We start from the raw sequence: 18,079 nt of genomic DNA on the forward strand, positions 1-18,079 counted from the left end.
CTATCGGTCCATCAAAAACTATTCGTGCTCAGATGTGTTCAAGCAAGCATAGGGAAAACAGTTGTGCACGATACAACGGATGTAATAAAATATTAATAGTAATTGCAATAAATATAAAAAAATACTGTAGAACGGATTAAATTGAGTAGAAAAGTGCTCTATCGTTTTGCGATTTTCGCAATAATTAACAAATTAATGTAAAAAAATAGCCGAATCTGCTCGGTCTAGCGCCAAATACCGGCAAGCGCATGACGATTTAAAATTAATAAATCGTTAATTGTCACAAAAATTGCTAAATGATCGAGCTCTTTTCTGTACAGTTTAATCCATTCGTCTGGTGATTTTGATCAACTGCAGTCGAGGCAACGTGAAACAATGCCTCGGCTTGCCTCGTTCGCGTTCATGCTCAAGTGTGTATCCGTCTTAAGTAATAATAATTACAGAAATTACAGAATACAGAAAGTTTGACAAGATGAAGTTCGTTATTTTTGCTATTTTTATTACGATTGCTATGGCTGTGGCTGTATCCCAAGCAGAAGAAGAACAGTGCAGTCCAATGTACGAACTTGTAAGTATTTTGATTGCATTTATATATATATATATATATATATATATATATATATATCCATTAAACATTTTTCGCATTAGAAAGCAAAGAAAAACCTTTTTAAAAAATACAAAAAAGGTGCCAAGTATATAAATTAATGATTTATTTTTTTATATAATTTAAAAAATATTTATACTCAAACATTTTTTTTATTTGTTCATAAATGCAATATATTAATGTTTATTTTTAGTGCCATCAATATACTGATTGCTGTCGTTATTTGCAATGTTCAACCTATCAAGCCAAATGCATCCCAATGGGTGGATTGATTATACCTGGACAAGATAAAAGACCCCTTGGTCCTGGACCATATCCGCCAAATGTGCCAAAGGAATTATTGCCAAAGGAATGAAAGAATAATAATCGCTTAGAACTTCTGTATATCTGGTCAAGAATACTATCTTTAATATCCCTTCCCATCTAATTGGTGCTATTTTTATTTTGGTTTATACAATATATAAAAAAGTTTTTATTTTAACTAAATTTAAATAAAGACATTTACATATAGAACTATCGGTATTCATTGTTTTATTTATTAAAGATAATAATACACTGAAAAAAAAAAATGTTGTTAATTTGACTAAATGTTCCAACTAAATTAAATTTTGTCTATTCAAGTATTTATACATTTCAATTAACTATATAAATACTTGAATTGAAATTTGGGTATTTAAGTTAAATGCATAAATTCTTGAACTGATAAAATTTTAATTTAGTTGGAAAATGTTGTCAACAATATTTTTTCTCAATGTATAGTATATGTAATACATATTCATAGAGAAATATATTCAACAACATATTACATAGAAGAACTTTTTAATAATAATATATTATTAGTTATAGTGCGTTATGTATTATGTAAAATTATTTATTTGTTAATAATAATTAATCTTTAATTTAAAATTGCTTTAGATTTATTTTAAGACATTATTTAATGTTTGCCATTTTAGAGAACTGATCTTGTCTTCAATATACAATTAATAAGTATTTCTAAAAAACACTTTAGCATAGTCGTTAATATCAAAAGAGTAATATCAAAATCAAATAGAAACGTCTAAAAAATGCTTACAAAATTATTACTGCGTACGAAAACTGTACTTACACACTGCCATTAATTCTTCGATAATGGTTAAAACGAATTAGACGACCGCGCCCATTATTATTTGGAGGGATTATCGTAAATATATCTGCGGGCATAATCGGATGTGCTTGAAATTTAATATCTATTATTACATGCTATAGTTTCTACCGCGAACGTTATGTTTAGTTGTTTTAGATGCATAATTAAATATACATCAATTAAACAACGAGATAATGCGTACGTAAAAAGGTCGACGTATTATTACTACTGCTTTATCAGACGTATAATTAAAATTAGATGAAAAATTAGAAAACAAATAAAACTCTTTTCTCGTACAACATACGTATATAAATTAATATATTAATAAATATGTTTAGAACTGTGCCTGCAATTAAACTAAAAAATAAAATTGCATTGATTTCTTTTGTTTTTTGTAGAGACAGGATAAAGAGTGTTGTATTAGACGTATATGCAGCGATTAGATATTTTGCTCCTTAGCGCCAATTACATTTATATTATTAAATAAGCCGATCCATGATCGTAAACGTCACTTAATTACCGAGCAATTGGTCAACTATTATATTTTATCGACAAAAGTAACACGGCTGTGTAAAACTCTATAAATGTTACACAAAACACGTGCTCGCGGATAATATAAATGCAATATAAATGAGCATGATATTTAATAATATAGAAATAATTGGTATTATGTTGCACTTTGTTAAACTGGATCTGACATACGCACGTACTCTTTATACGTTTATATTTTCACCAATTAAATGCAAATTCTCGGGTATTTATATTGTTTCGTATTAATTTTCAACAATATGTATACAGTCAAAATCGGTAACGCATTTTGTATTACTAGCATAGGATAAAAGCTTTTTAAATGTTATAATTTTTAGTTTTACTTTTTTATCTGCAAATTGATTAAGTCTCCGTTTCTGATTATTAATATCAGTTGTAAATAACAGGAGTAAATGTAGATACGGAAACGTACTTCTTGAGATTATGATACAGAAATTTGATTTCAGATTTGAACTCTTCCTTCAGATTTAAACAAACAATGCGCATGCAAACATCGCCCGTCACGTTTCTTGAACGTCTCTTATTCATAAATTGACATGTCAAAAAGCTTGAAACAGCAACGGCACTTGAGTCAAATATACGGCGGTAGATCCATGAAACGCGAATGTCGCTTAAAAGCGTCAAGTGTGCTGCCACGGATATACTAAAAAAAGGTTAATTCGGCTCATGATGTGTCGAAGCTTCGCCGATGACAGGAAAAAAACCTCGACTATTTCTATTCAGCCACTATGGGCAAACAAAAGGACAATGCTACCGGATGATTCAGTTTCCTTTCCTGTTGTTTCCTGTCAACCGAATTAAAGAACAAGAGCGCTTTGTCGGAGAATCAATGGAATGCACGAGGCGCGCAATATGCACTCGATAGAATGCCGGCGCAAAGGGCAAAAAGCACTTGTGCATTCGATACTGTTGAAATGGAAAGAGAATATCAGGAGGCATTTTTCTTTTTGCATTCTCATATTTCCGCGGACGCGTATAAGGTGATCTGTAATAATCAAAATCCTCAAAACAATTTGTGTTCCGCGAGCGTGAGCCGAGGATACACGTAACGGATGGCTACAGAGTGCGATTTACTTCCGCACTAAAGCGTTTATTAACTTCGCGAGCATTCAAGTGAACGTCATAGTTGCTCACTAGCTTCGAAGTATAAGCAACTAACTCGTGAGCCTCGAGATCGTTTCTTTACTACAAAATTAAGATTTTAAGTAAAGATTTTATTTAAAAAATCGCCGGTTTATTCAAAATTGGCTTGTTATGTCTAATTAGGTATATACATAAGACACTTTAGAAATTATGCATACATTTAGATAAGAAAAATAAAAATAATATAAAACAATTATCCGACTTATCTAAAAGATGACGTATAACGGAAATTTTATGAATTTAAAACCACATTTTTAATTATCAGGATTATATATTATTTTATTATGTAAAGCACTTTAGTTTGTAAAATTGCTGTTGATATGGCATAACCCGACCCTGTTTTCTTAGAACAGATATTGGAAAAGTTAAATAAATATCTCGAGATAAAGATACGACATTAATATTTACAAAAAATTTCTTCTTAAAGATCTAGCATGTAAAACATTTTTTATAACACAATGGTTAAACAAACTTGAGAAATAAAGTACATGTGTAAATAAATATTTAAGCGTAAATAAAATGTTGCGTTTGTAAGTAAAATATCAATAAATAAAAGAAGAAAAACAAGAGATGAGAAACATAAATACATAGAATGTATGCTACGTACACAGATACATATAGACATACATATTACAGCATCGTGACATGTGTAAGAAAATGTAACGACTTCTCACTAACTGGTTATGAGTCGTCAGATATATATGTTAAGAAATCTACTTGTATGAGTCGCAGTCGAGTAAATACTATAAATGCTTTGACCATTATAAGCTAAGATTTCAGTTGAGGTCGAGCTCTCGAGACGGTCAGATCTGAACAGAAGTATTTTTATCGCAGCCTGGTGAGCATTTATCAAACAAATTCAAATCTACTTTGAAATTCGTCATTAGACATTATTTATTATATTAGATATTTTTTACAAAATCTATGAAATAAAAAAGCAGAGGAAATAAGAATATTGGATAAAATAGAGTAATGTGTGTGAGTGTGAATCACGCATGTAATAAAATTAATACATATTGTATAACTATTTATATAAATTCTTTACTGTTTATTAAATAATTGTTAGTAAAGCACTAATAAGTTTTAGTAAAGTGGCAACAATAAATTTAATCTTTAGAAACTTATTGCATTCTCAATTTATCCAAGAGTCTTAATTATATTTATTCATACTAAATACATATGAAAAATATTATAAGTGTCGTAATTGTCACTATAGTTGATATAAATTTTAAACTTTTATTTGTTATCACAAATTAATTAAAAGAAAAAATTTTTAAGTCCCAATTAAAAATATTTTAATATTGTAGAATAAATTAAAAAGTTGAAAAGTTTAGAAAACGAGAGAGAGAGAGAAAGAGAGACAAAAAAACGTAAATTTAAAAAATATTTATTAAATAGAAAGTAATATTATAAAAAGATGCTAACATTGTAAAATTTAATTGTAATAAACAAATTTTTTAAGTAATTTTCTATTGCTGCGTTATTAGATATCATATTCGACATACGTTATATGCATTCACGATTAAAATAATTATATGGTTTTGTAGTCAACAGCATATTAAAAACATATTTGTAATTGAGTAGTCACGTAAATGGTAAGACATGATCCTAGAGTTTAACAATTACTTTGCCTATTAGAGAACTAAATGAATCAGGCCTTGATGAGTCATCCGTATATACCTGTAACCTGCTGCGCTAATATAAAACTCATGGTCGACTTATCACATTATATAAATTGAGTTTCATGAATAACATGAACGCGTCACGAATAAATTTGGAATTAAAATTAGAAATTATTTAGTATAAAGTAGCAAACGAGATGTTCTATGCTCCAGTACAATTTAAATAACCTTGAGTAATTAAAAGTTTTAATAAATATTAGACCATCTCGTTTTGCAACGCTTTATGATTATTTTCACATCTGAATCTGATCAAAATTATTTGTTTGCAGAATACGAGAATACGGTTGCTGAGAAGATGGCAAAATTAATGCTGTACGTCTTTGTAGCGTTGCTAGCTGTCTCTCTTATCATGGCCGCTCCTGATAAGCCTAACTGTGGTCGACACGGTGACCCTGTTAGTATATGTATTCTTGCATGGTTTCTTTTCTGATAAAACCACTTTTTCTTTTAAATTCGTTTTTTTTTTATACGTAATACTACTATGATCAATAAGGAAAGTGCTCTAAGCTAATGTTTAATAATTCTGTCATCTTCATAATGGAATGCTACGATTCGTACGACTGTTTGCACTGTTTAAAATTAAAAATGTATAATCAGTAAACCAAGAGGATTTAGTCCAAACTTTTTTTTGTGTCTTCGTGCCTTTCATGACTAATATAGAAAAAATACGCATAATTTTCGTAATAATGCATATACCGCCAGTATTAAATTCACTTAGAATAATGTAAAATATGTTTTTCTATAGATCTTTAAAGTTTATCTTTTTTAATATTTTTATATTACCTCGGCTCGATGTTTTCAATTTTCATATTGTTAGTAAACTATAGTATTGGCAAGCAGATAATTCGTCGTGAAAAAGCAAGTAAAAAATGACAAATACATTTTTTAGCATTGAAAAACTTTTACTCTATACATTTCACTTGTTTTTTCACAAGAAATCTCGCTGTTTCTACAATACCATTATTTACTGAATATTCTGTATATATCTTTTCTTCACATGTAAATATTTTCTTAAAGCTGATTTGATGTTATTTTTTACATTTCGATTTACAGAGTCGTTAATACTTTTCATCACTTCAGTTAAAATTGAATTGATGTGACGAATAATAGATTGTTTATCAAATTTCAGTGCGTTGCTGGCTCGGATTGTTGCCCCAATATGAGATGTCACGCTTATGCAAATAGATGTCAAGTCATAATTACTGAGGAGGAATTGATGGCACAACGTGAGAAGATTTTGGGCCGAAGGGGAAAAGATTATTAAAACGGATAAGATTTTTATATCAAAATATTATAATAATGGATGACGATTCTCTCAGTTTATCATAACTCAATTCTGAAGACTGTTTTGAGGAATTAAATATTAATATATAACATTAAATTTGTATACTAATAACGAAATTAATATATTTGCATATTTTGTACATGTATACATTTATTGTAGATGTAAGCAATACTCTCAATGAAAAATAAATACAAACATTAATTAAAAGTGTTATCTTATCTGTTAATGCTTTCAAAGAATATGCGCCTCTCGTAAACAGTATTGTTAAACGGGCCAGTTTTTCTCGCGCATGCGCGAGAATTCGCAGTATAATTATCTATTATTTTATTTGATTTTATACAATCTTGACTTTTTAAAAAAATTTTATATAATATTTAAATATACAGTCAAAATAGAGCTTCTCAAAAACTTAGATCAGATAATATCAGATTTTTGTACTTCAATAATGTTATATTTGACGTGCATTCTTAGTTAATGTTTGTATTTATTTTTCATCAAGAGATATTGATTATATCTACAATAAATGTATTATACATGTACAAAATATGTGCAAGTATTATATTAATTTTTTTTGCAACACTGCTTGTAAACGGAAAATAAATTGACGTTGTGGAAGAAAGTAATAACAAAATATTTATTCAATTGATTATTGCTGCCTGTCTTGTTAATTTGTGTCAGCTTATAATTAAAAAAATGTTAAAGATAGCGCGCATTAATCGCTTACGTTATTGGATTTCTTAACGATAAACTATAATGCGCGCTTCAAAAGAACATTGTCGACATAGAATGGAAAGGGACCTTCTAGGATTGCCAAGTGACGAAAATTTCGAGCGGATAGATCCGTCGCGACGATCCCCCGGTTTTGTCTGTGCACCGCTCTACGCGTGCGTCCCGTCTGTTATATTCGAGGACATTTAAATTCGCTATCTCCTATCTCGGTTTACCGTACACTCGTTAAAAGGCGAGCCTTTGTTCGATAAAAAGACTCCGCCGGTGTATCCGCAGAACGGAGTAAAAATCCCACCGGACTCGACATGTTACGTGGCGTGCGAAGGACAGGTGCGCGGGGGTCCGCTAGGGTGGTTTAATAGCATCGACTTATCTTTCGATAAGCCTATGTACTAGAACCCGCCATATGGCCGATTCGGAATCGCCCGTGAACGATTTCTTTCCACGTCTCCAGATTACGATGGATAAGTTAATGACACATAAAGGTATTGTCATGGTTGCCGTATCGCGATTCTAAATCCCGCAAATCAATATCCCTCGCACGTATCTTCGCGATTTATTGAAAATAACGTGCCTTACGCTAAAAAAATGACGCCTCGAAAGATTAAACATCGCACGGGACAATTTACCGAGTACTTTACGTGATCGGCGCTAATAAGAGTTTCGCGAAATTTCGACAAGTTTCTCTTTGTGATATTCTGCCGTGAACATTTCATCGACGGAGCCGAGGCCTTTGTAAATTTGAAAAGTAGATGGACTTTGATTCAAAGACCAAAAGCTTCTTCGGTTCGTTATACAAAATTTCCGCCGTGTTCCAATCTCATTAGCGCCGGCTTAAAGTTAAGCGCCCCAACTCTTTTGCGCCGGACCGCACGCGCTCTTTGACCATCGCAGTGTTTTAACAGAAATCTAACCTTCTTGACAAATTAAAGACAGACGCATATCTTTAATCAACAAGAGAAACCCGTCAGACAATCATTCCCGTAAAAGGATGTGCTTGAAATTTATTCATAATCTTGTTGCACACTCAAGTTTGTTACTTTGAATTAAATTTCTGATCCTGTTACCTTAATTCAATCTCTAACACTACTATTCTTTTGTTTTCTACACGTTATATTTTACAATTAGTGTAATTACAATTTCCATAAATTTACTGACGTTTATGATAGGCAAATAAATTTCCTCGCGCTTCACATTTTAATTTTCGCAAATCTGCGCCTGCTGCGACATCGATAAGGCGAAAGAGTTCTATACACATATAATCGGTTGCCAGTAAAGACGTCACTTTGCAAATATTTGCCCGTTGTCCCTTATCGTGCCCCAGCTTAATTGCCATATGGCGTACGATCATATTTCATGCGCGCGTTTTTCTGTCTTAGATACATGTGTCTTGCACGTATATGCAAACACGCGGCTATTATTTTCTCACCTACGCCGATCGATGCGTATACTTTCATCAAAGTCAGAGATATTTTCGTACAATTTCATAATCGATCGATGGAAAGCGTGTTGAGAAACATATTTGCTTTTTTGAAACTCAGATATGTACAACCGTATGTCTGGATCGGCGGAATCCTCTTACGCGCCGAATCCGGTTACGCGACGTACTTGGCGCTCGAAAAAGAGAAAGCGCACGAGATGAGCATCGTTGTTCGAAGTAGTGTCAAGGCCGTGCCGCAAGGACGGGTCGGCGGAAACCGCGCAAAATCCTAGCGTCGAAAGCTGTGCTCCAGAAAAAAAAAGAGAGAAAGAGAGAGAGAGAGAAAGAAGGCGAAGAAGGATGTACGAAGAGAGAACACCGGAGGCAAATGGCGAGCCGAGGCAAGGTCCTTGACTCGAGTATCTCTCCTCGTGGTTTCTTTCAAGTTTTCATCCGATGAGGAATGCTGCGCGCAGTAGCAGCAGGTCCTCCAGCCTACTTTTAAGCACGTTCCCGCGGCGAATCGTATGCTAGAAGATTACGTCGAGCGAAGTATAATAGAGAGAGAGAGAGAGAGAGGTCGAAGCGTACGTCGTTCAGCCAGAGAAAGAGAAAAGGAGAGAAGAAGGATTGTCCCATTCTCGAGCAGGAATCAGCTGCGAGCTCGCAAGAAGCGAGGTAATGCCGGCGGCACGCCACGAACATACGCGGTCGCCACAATATGAAAACATTATCGGCCGTAAGCCGGAAGGTACACAGCAATGTGCTGAGCTTAGCTCTGCAGTCCCAGCCTCTGCAACGCGATCTCTCACTACCGCCGCGGTGCAGTGCCACGTCAGGACGTCAGGATTTCAGGTGGGTACTTGTCCGCCGGATTCGCATGGCCCAAAAGCGCTCTCCCGAGTACAGGAGAAAGGGACGCACCGGAGCCGATTTGCGAAAGGAACGGGGGGAGGAGGTAGGCTCTGCAGCGTACCGAGCATGCACTCTCCGCCCCAAATCCGCCTCGACGGATCCGCCGTAAGAGCGTTAATGAAACTGTCGCCAGATTACTACTCGCCGGCGCTACTTTTCTGATGGCGCTTTCGAGGACGCTCGAGGACGCTCCGCTCGTCTTCTTGTCCGACGAATGAACAGCTCCGAGCCCCGGAAGGATTTGGCGCCGACAACGGGAGGATATTCCGCAGCCTCGATGACATCGCCGTAGTCGAAAATTACCGTTCATCTTGTCATTTCGTCCGACGCGCGGGCAAAAAGAGCGTTTAAAACGTACGCTTTGTCAGGGACAACCGTGGCATCGGGGACGCGTCGGTGATTTTCCGTTATCGAGCTGATCCGATGAATGAGACGGGAGAGAGGGTAAAGTGTGACGGTGACGAGGACAGGTCGGTATTGAGGAGAATGCGAGAATGCCGAGGCGAATACCAGCGCACCGACACCGACAACGATACAAACACCCGGCTACTTAGAGACAGGGGAAATGGGACTAGCCATTTGGGGCAAACTACCCCTAGGCTAGAGCTCACGCGACCGATCTTATCGTCGGCTTAGTCTGGGTCTCGCCTCGAACGTACATCGCGCGGACATGTACACGTGACAGTCTATCCCACATGCACGAAGCGGAATCCGCCTCGGTTATCTTGCCGTTGTGGAATTGATTTCTTGCATTCGTTATTTCCTTGGGACTCGGCTCTGACTATATTTTTCATTCCGACGAATCGTGGCGATTAAGCGCGCATTGAAATATTCACGAAGATGCTATCGGCATTACCCACGTCGAGAAATGAGTTTGAAATCAAGACGAGCATTATCGCACCCGCGAGATCCATCGAGTCGCTCGGAATTATCTCGCTTTGTAATAAAGTTTTTCCAGATCAATAAAATTGTACAGAAAATCTCGGCGTAAATAGCAGGGAAAAAAATTGCAGGTAATATTTTACCTCTCTGTCTAATCTTTCTTCTCTCGCAGAAGGACGTGTTATACATTTAGAGTGATTACACCAAAATCGATTGACCTGGATTGTACCAGACAGTCAACCAAAGAAAAAGAAATATAGCAAAGCTCTCTCTTGTTATATAGTATTGTGTTTTGAAATTGTATTGACTGGATGCCAATGACCCGAAAAATATATTGTTTTGCGTTGACCCAGTTCATCGAAATATTGATACATGCCTATCTGAACGTCGCGGCTCGATTGCACAAATTGTTCTAGAATCACGATCATCGTTCAACCTCCGCCATCGCGCAACGGCAACTTCTCGACCGTCGCTTATTATTTGCCGGTTTCTATCCTGATCAAACCACGATACCGCCGAGAGGGGTCGAGGCTCCTTTGCAACTTCGAGATCGTGGCGCTTACACAATCATACCCGGGCATTTCGCCGAGATCCTTCGGATTACACGGGGTCGGTCTTGCGAGTAACTCAAGTCGAACTTAACAGTCGGTTAAGTCCGCGGATAGTTCGGACCGTTTGGCGTTAGTCCGGTACGTGGGGAGAGCATGAAGTCCGAACTGTAAGCCACTACGTAACCCCGGCGGCCATGGGGGGGGGTCTGACCGAGGTCATGGAGACGTGCCAGTCTTATCTCGATTTGCATAAATTCATAGTTTGCGGCTTAGGCCCTAGGAACTAAGGACACCGGCGCGTACCTTATTCCACGTCATCAAACTTTCAATTCCTTTACAGTCTTGTTTCCAATTAGTGTGCGTGATTGCATTTCAGATCAAAGTGAAATTATTCAAGATAACTCGTCGACCTAAGATAAGTATAATCATTTTCCTTAGAAATATGTCTCTTCGTATATATACATTAATGCAGCTTAATCTTTCGTGCAGGGTGTTTCCTGTCTCGCAAATAACGCGAGGGCGTTATTCAAATTTATTAAAACACATCACGATATATTCCAGCAACATTTCCTACACGCTCGATTGATTTACTGAGGAGTGTTGGTTATCATTCGCTTTTAGCAACGCGAAAGCTTTGCTTTAGGGCAATTATAGCTCGCGGAAGCAGCGCGCTGCTTCGAATAAAGGGCATTTGGCATTTTTGACGTGTGCTCGTCGGCGTGATGGAGGCCTCCGGCGCACGAGTGGTAACCCGAGAGGTGGGCGCTTTATGGAATTAATAAAATATTCACTCGGCACCAGACAGACTCGGCAAAGTAAGGCATATAATAATTTTCTGACACGCCACCTTGTGTGCTGTCTCCGACCGGCCAGGTGGCCGTACGTGACCGCTATCACCGAATCAGATCAGAAAATGGCGCAAACTCCGATAAATAAGATAAATAATGTAATGCGCCTTCCGTATACCCGCCGCGGCGACCCCTCCCCTCCCCCGCGAAAAACTTTCAAAGTCGCGTGCACGTCCATCAGCACGCGGCGAGGCCCTAATGCCTAGTGTTTCGCGCGGAATGGCTACGATTGGCCTCGTTCAAGGAGATTCTGCCGGGAGTGACCATTACGCTGCTTGCGCCGCGGAGTAAAAGTCGTTATTTGACTATCTCCGATCGCGTGTCTGTGCGCCAAGCGTTACTCTATCAATTTCTTTCGTGCCATTAACCCCATTGACGCGCATTTGCACTCCGACGTATATACACATTTGCCTTACGCAAATTACAAAGCCCATACTTATTATTTTTCTTGTAGCCGAACGGCGTGAAACAAAAAAAAAAAAAAAGCTTTGCGGCAAACATGACGATATAATTATAATTATAATGATTAATGATGCATAATGCTTTTGCGAATAATTTGGATCTTCCAAGTGGACTTCTTCCGCCATAAGCCATCGCGAGGGGGATTTCCCGATTCGACGAGGCTTTGATATTTTTAATGAACGCGGAAGGCTAAATTCCATGGGGATTCTCGACGGAGCGAGGATACGCGATAATCATTAGACATAGATTCGCAGGGGTGACTGTCCGTTCCCTCGTTTCAAACCCCGTCTCCGTGCCTCCGCACTTATCCACCGAAATTCAGGGTGCCTCCGTCGTCCTCCCCCTCTGTCCATTCTGCCAGGATGCAGTTCCGCTCGCAAACTCGGACTGCAGCCATGGGGGATGCACGGGGTGGTGAGGCGGTGCAGTCGGTTGCCATGGCGACCTATCGTCACTGGACACCCTTCACCCCTCATTTCACCTACGTTCTATCCCCATGCACGGTGATCCGGCGGCCGGACAACATCGTCCCATACCGAGCCAAAAACACTGGTCTCTTATTACACAGCTAAGCCCGTGAATTGTCTTCTCTCTGCGTCGGGTTTGAGCATCGATTCTCCGCTCGTCCATAATCATTCGCAACGCACGGAGTCTTCTATCGTACGCCGCTCGAACAAGATGTTACGCTCCATTCGCTCGCGGCGAAAACAATAGCACATTACACGCGCGTCTGAATTTTCGGCAAGAGTTCAGCCGCTGTTATATTCGTACATCGTGCCGATATGCCGCGGAATCATTAGTACAGTCGCGTTTCGCCGTTCCGGTTCGGGTTGGTTCGTTGTAAAAATAATTACATTCGGTCGCTACGGGAAATGTAATACAATTGCCTCGCGCAAGAATACCGAAATGTACTCTAATTACACTGGGAAAGTAATGAAAAATAGATATATACAGAGTGCGGTGTCGCGCCGCACACACGTACGTATTGGGGGTTTGAAGGTTGTTTAATAATTAATAATCGCGATATCGCGGTTTTTTAGAGAGTACAGAAGCGCGCGTATTCTCGATAGCCCGAAAGTAGAGACACAATAGAGAATGAAATGTCATCAGAGAATCGTGCCATTTGACTTATACATGCGAATGTAGCCGGACGTTACATTTACGCGAACGCCGCGTGGTGTCTTAATACATTCGGCGACTATCCGGATGACAGCCACACCCTTTTCTGGTCACGCGACAGACGACAACTTTGCAGACGCAAGGATAATTAACAGGACTCCGGGGAGTTGATAACGCAATCGTTTTAATAGTAAAACTACGTCGAAAATTGCAAGTCGGGCCTCAGTTTGATCGGCAGGACAATTGACGAATTCCCGAATTAATACGGAGATAAAACGACGACTATACATGTTACCTACGGCGCCACGATAGACGCTACTTAACATTGTCATTTTTATCACGGTCTAAACTCACAGTTAAACCGGTAATTATTAATTGAAAAACAAGCGTATACGCGGTGGACTATTTCGAAAGAAACGGAATGATTTCCACGGTCCCCCTCTAGCTTTTTACATACCACACCGGCTACACCGGTTTAGCATTGGCAACCCCCGATGTTATCTGCCTTGATAATTAATGGTCGACGCATACCTAAAGCGACAGTGAATCCGCGCAATAGTGTTTATAGATAGTAAAGCGTGGGTATGAGCATGCACGCAACGCGATCAATGGGCCGATCGATCGATCTACACCAAACGTGATACACCGGTAGTGCCAATAGTCTGTTACGTATTCGGACAATCGGGGACGAGGGGGTGCACGACCCCTTCGTGTCCTGCTGGCACAGTGACCCTGTTACCCATACACCAGCCGGGGCACATTCTCGTACAAACACACGCCCGCACGTTTCGCGCGCCTCGGCTATGTACACCGATGCGCGCGTATTGGTCGCCATCGATACCGATCAAATACCGAAGATTCTGAGGCAGCCCGAACGCACGTGCCCCCGCACCGAGACGCCTGTTGCACGTGATGTCGCCCTACGAAATATTCGCGGACTTCGCGCCTTCGACGCTTCGCACGAGCGCCGATCATCGCCGGAATCCTGGCGCCGCGCGGTTCACGACTGCAACGAAAGAACGAACGATTCGCGTTTCGCGCGGACACCGTTAATTCTATATTATAAAGGATATGTATAAAGGATATATACTTCGAGACAATAGCACTTTAGTTTTCTCTTATTGGTGTACGTATATTTCTTATTTATGCGTTCGAGTATTTTATCTATAAGCTTAACATTTACTTCATTTCTTGTTAAAAATTCCGTGTTTCTTCAGCAGAAATAAAGCTGATTTTTTAAATGACAGTATTCCTGATCGAATATATTGAATATATTCTCTAAAATTACATTTTTCACTATTAATTTTTAGTATTAAACAGTTTAATATCAAACGCACCTTAGATTCACCGAGGAACGAATTTAAGAGCTCAAATAAATCACATCTGCTACGTAATGTATTATAACAATAAGATAAAATGCTGATTTCAATTAAACGTGTATAAATAAAGTTACTCAGGTAGTTGATAAATGTCTTCAATTCAGCGATGTGATTCTCGATGAAACGCATACTGCTCGAATAATCACCTGTGAATTATACCGCAGTATCGTTAACGCTCACAGACGAGATAATCGCACGATCGTAATTATCGACGATGCGATCGACCAGCCGATCGACGGAACGAAATTTATTGTCACATCGTATTTAACCGGCGGCGTGAACTGTCCGAGTCGGTACGTTAGTGCACGTGTACGCCGGCATGTGCGTACACGCACGCATGTGTGTACACATAAATATATACATATACATGTATATGTAAATGTATACGTTGCACCCTGTGCGCGATCCCGTGTTTATTTCCACAATCAGGCGAATCATAATGCTATTATCAGAGGGTGCAGCACGCGGGGGTAAACCACCGTGTCCCTGCACCATGGTGGCACACGACCCACTGATACGGTGACCCTATTGAGTGCGAACGCAATCGTGTGTGGGACGAGCCACGGTTAGGCTCCGAGCATGATCATGTTTGACATAGTAACTTGCGTCATGGATACAGCAAGGTATGCAGGTTGATTCGTGGACGCGAAGATGTGACACGTCCAGCAAAGTGACTATCGAAATGTCCGATGTACATATTACGGGAAATCCTTGTGACTGAAATACACAGCGCCAATAGATGATGAATTCATCGGAGTGCACAATTATGTATTTTTTAAATTTATTCCTCATAATTATTCAATTACGTATTTTTATAAAGGCAATTTTCGAATATTTCTAGAATCAATTTCGTAATTTAGAAATTCTTTAACACTAAATTATTGAATCTGTTATAGAGATAATAGCTTTTTATTATGGAGAATACGTTTAACATGGTCCCGGATAAACACACACGGAGATCATTAATGATGTAACGATCAAAAATATGTCATGGGATATTTTCATTCTAAATTTTATCGTTAATGAAATCAAAGATAATGATCGATACGATCCTCATCGAGTCCGCATAATTGGCCGGATTTTATACAATGGAAATGACGGTGGGTATGCGGTTGATTTATTGTGGCGCTGTACCGTTGTTGCCGGTAATTTTATCTCCATCAAACGTTTTTCCAGGAAATCGAAACCAAATGGGAGTATTAATATCTCATTGTACGCTCGCGTGTCGCCGACACTTTTCCCGCTCACGCTGGGCTTTTCCATCGATTTATATCCCCTCCCACCATTTTTCTCGCCGATTAAAGTGAGTACTCGCGAAACCGCGCGCATCGAATCACAGTGGCAGCGTTTGAAATTGACAAAATGTTCATGATCACAAAAACAATTATACGCGGTTCGTGATTTTATTATTGACTCGCCACGGTGTCGATAATCAAACAAATACTTGTAATTAACAGCGAAAAATTAGCGTGAAGTGATCCACTGTGCCAACTCGACAGAGAGCAATTTACAAGACGGCTTAATTAAAAAGCACTCTATCAATGGTATTCGTTTGTATTTTTGATTTCCAAGTAATAAACGATACGCATTAGCGTAATCTAAATTAATCCTCGTCGATTGTAATTATTTTCGGTTTTGCATCAATTGATGAAACATGATGCGACGCGGCCTTTTAGTAATAACATATTCGTGTTGTAAATACTGCATATATCACTTTTAATATTAAAATTATTTTGGATTAATATTTCAGCAGCTTAAAATATTTGTCGAAAGTAAAAACGTATGACCTAGGAGCTTCGATCGCTAAATTTCTTTTTAATAAATTAAAAGACCGTAATTATACATTAAAAGTTTTCAAATTATCGTTATCGAATGTTCTTTAACCGCACAGCGATAATTCTTGTCTAAATACTAGATTTGTTGTTCCTCGAATGTCCCTTAGGCCGTGAATGTAGCGAGTCTCGAAGGTTATAGCAGATAAAGATAGTCCCCTGATGATAACGCCTTGCTAAGATACTGTTGTTTCGAAGCAAGTAGTCGTATCTTGATTGGAATCTTTGTCCCTTACGGTTATCTAGTACTGAATACGCGTGTAAAACTCGATTACTTGTACCTGTAGCTGAAATTGGTATACGACGAAACATTTCGACATTAATGAATGCATTTCTATATACGCTTTTCTATATACATACGTATTATACAATCTTTACATCTATCCGTTGAATCGACAAGTCTATAAACCCTGCCCTTTTTCCTTCATTGTTAAAACTACACAATTGTACGAAAAAGATTCGCTCGCCAAACGGTTATATCTACTTTTGTGCCATAGAGTCATTTATTTCGGCCGGTAATGAGAACATAAAAGACACGTGCACAGAATATATGCAATACGCGCGCGTTCGCCGTTATTTCATATTTTTACGAAGGCCGAGAGCCTTCGAAATGATTATACCGAAGGGATAAAGGCCTCTGCGATATGAATTAAAAAGGTGCGCGCGAATTGCGTCAAAGCAGCAAATCTCTCTGGGATTTTAAACAAAAATGAAAAGAGCAAAGATGTAATGCAGACCTTTTTGAATCTACAATATATATGCTATATATATTATAAAGAAAAGATTTTGGCCTTGTTCTTTATTATTTCTGAATTTAGACAAAAACTTAGTGATTTGAATCTTTCGTGTGATATAAAACATGATTAAATTAATTTCTCTGGAATAGCTATTTAATAGCATAGAAACAAATAGTCTCAAAGTGTATTGAATCCGTTTTTTAGTTTTGAATAATTGTAAAATTAAATCCTCGAAGTACAAAGAAACAAAAATAGAAAAAATATTGTAAACTTTAAATGTTTAACTTAAAAAAAAAAATAAAAACTTTTTAATTTAAGAATTGTGTTAAAACTTTCATTTTAAAAAATCGAACTTTAGTAGGCAAATAAAATAATATTTCAAAAGAATGATAAACAATGCAAACATCTAGCTAAGTCTTTACTAAATAATCTACAGTTGGGTGCGACTCTTTTGAAATACTCTGCATACGTTGACTCGTCACGCCCTTCAATTATCATGTCGCCGTTAGACTTCCTCGCACAATTACTTAGCAGAGCCCATAATCGTGTAAAGATATCCGAGAATGAAGATAGTTAGTCCCGATGATTCGATTGAAACAGCAAATTGAGCTACTATCCTCTCTATACGAGCCAAACTTAACGTTATACGAGTAATTAAACAGAATGTGCAACAGGCCGTGCGCGATTTATAATTTCCAATAAAAGCCTGATGCTTTAGTTAAATTTTCTGTGGCCGCTGATCTCGTTGTATAAAACAGAAAAACTAAATATCACTTTATGATATCGATTAAATTATAAATCCGCATAATCCCACATTAC

At 38.0% G+C, this 18,079-nt stretch overlaps 1 protein-coding gene across 1 annotated transcript; it reads left to right on the top strand.

Moving 5' to 3' along the window:
- Positions 1–4,124: 4,124 nt before the first annotated feature.
- On the top strand, positions 4,125–7,017 carry Ickin1-1 (ICK-type antimicrobial peptide 1-1). The gene is made up of 3 exons (XM_012676372.3): positions 4,125–4,257; positions 5,371–5,495; positions 6,231–7,017. Exons 2-3 carry the CDS (start codon positions 5,397–5,399, stop codon positions 6,363–6,365), a joined length of 234 nt encoding a protein of 77 aa, XP_012531826.1. The 5' UTR covers positions 4,125–4,257; positions 5,371–5,396; the 3' UTR covers positions 6,366–7,017.
- The last annotated feature ends 11,062 nt before the right edge of the window (positions 7,018–18,079 follow it).

Source organism: Monomorium pharaonis, chromosome 7 (assembly GCF_013373865.1).
Source record: "Monomorium pharaonis isolate MP-MQ-018 chromosome 7, ASM1337386v2, whole genome shotgun sequence".
NCBI classification, from domain to species: domain Eukaryota; kingdom Metazoa; phylum Arthropoda; class Insecta; order Hymenoptera; family Formicidae; genus Monomorium; species Monomorium pharaonis.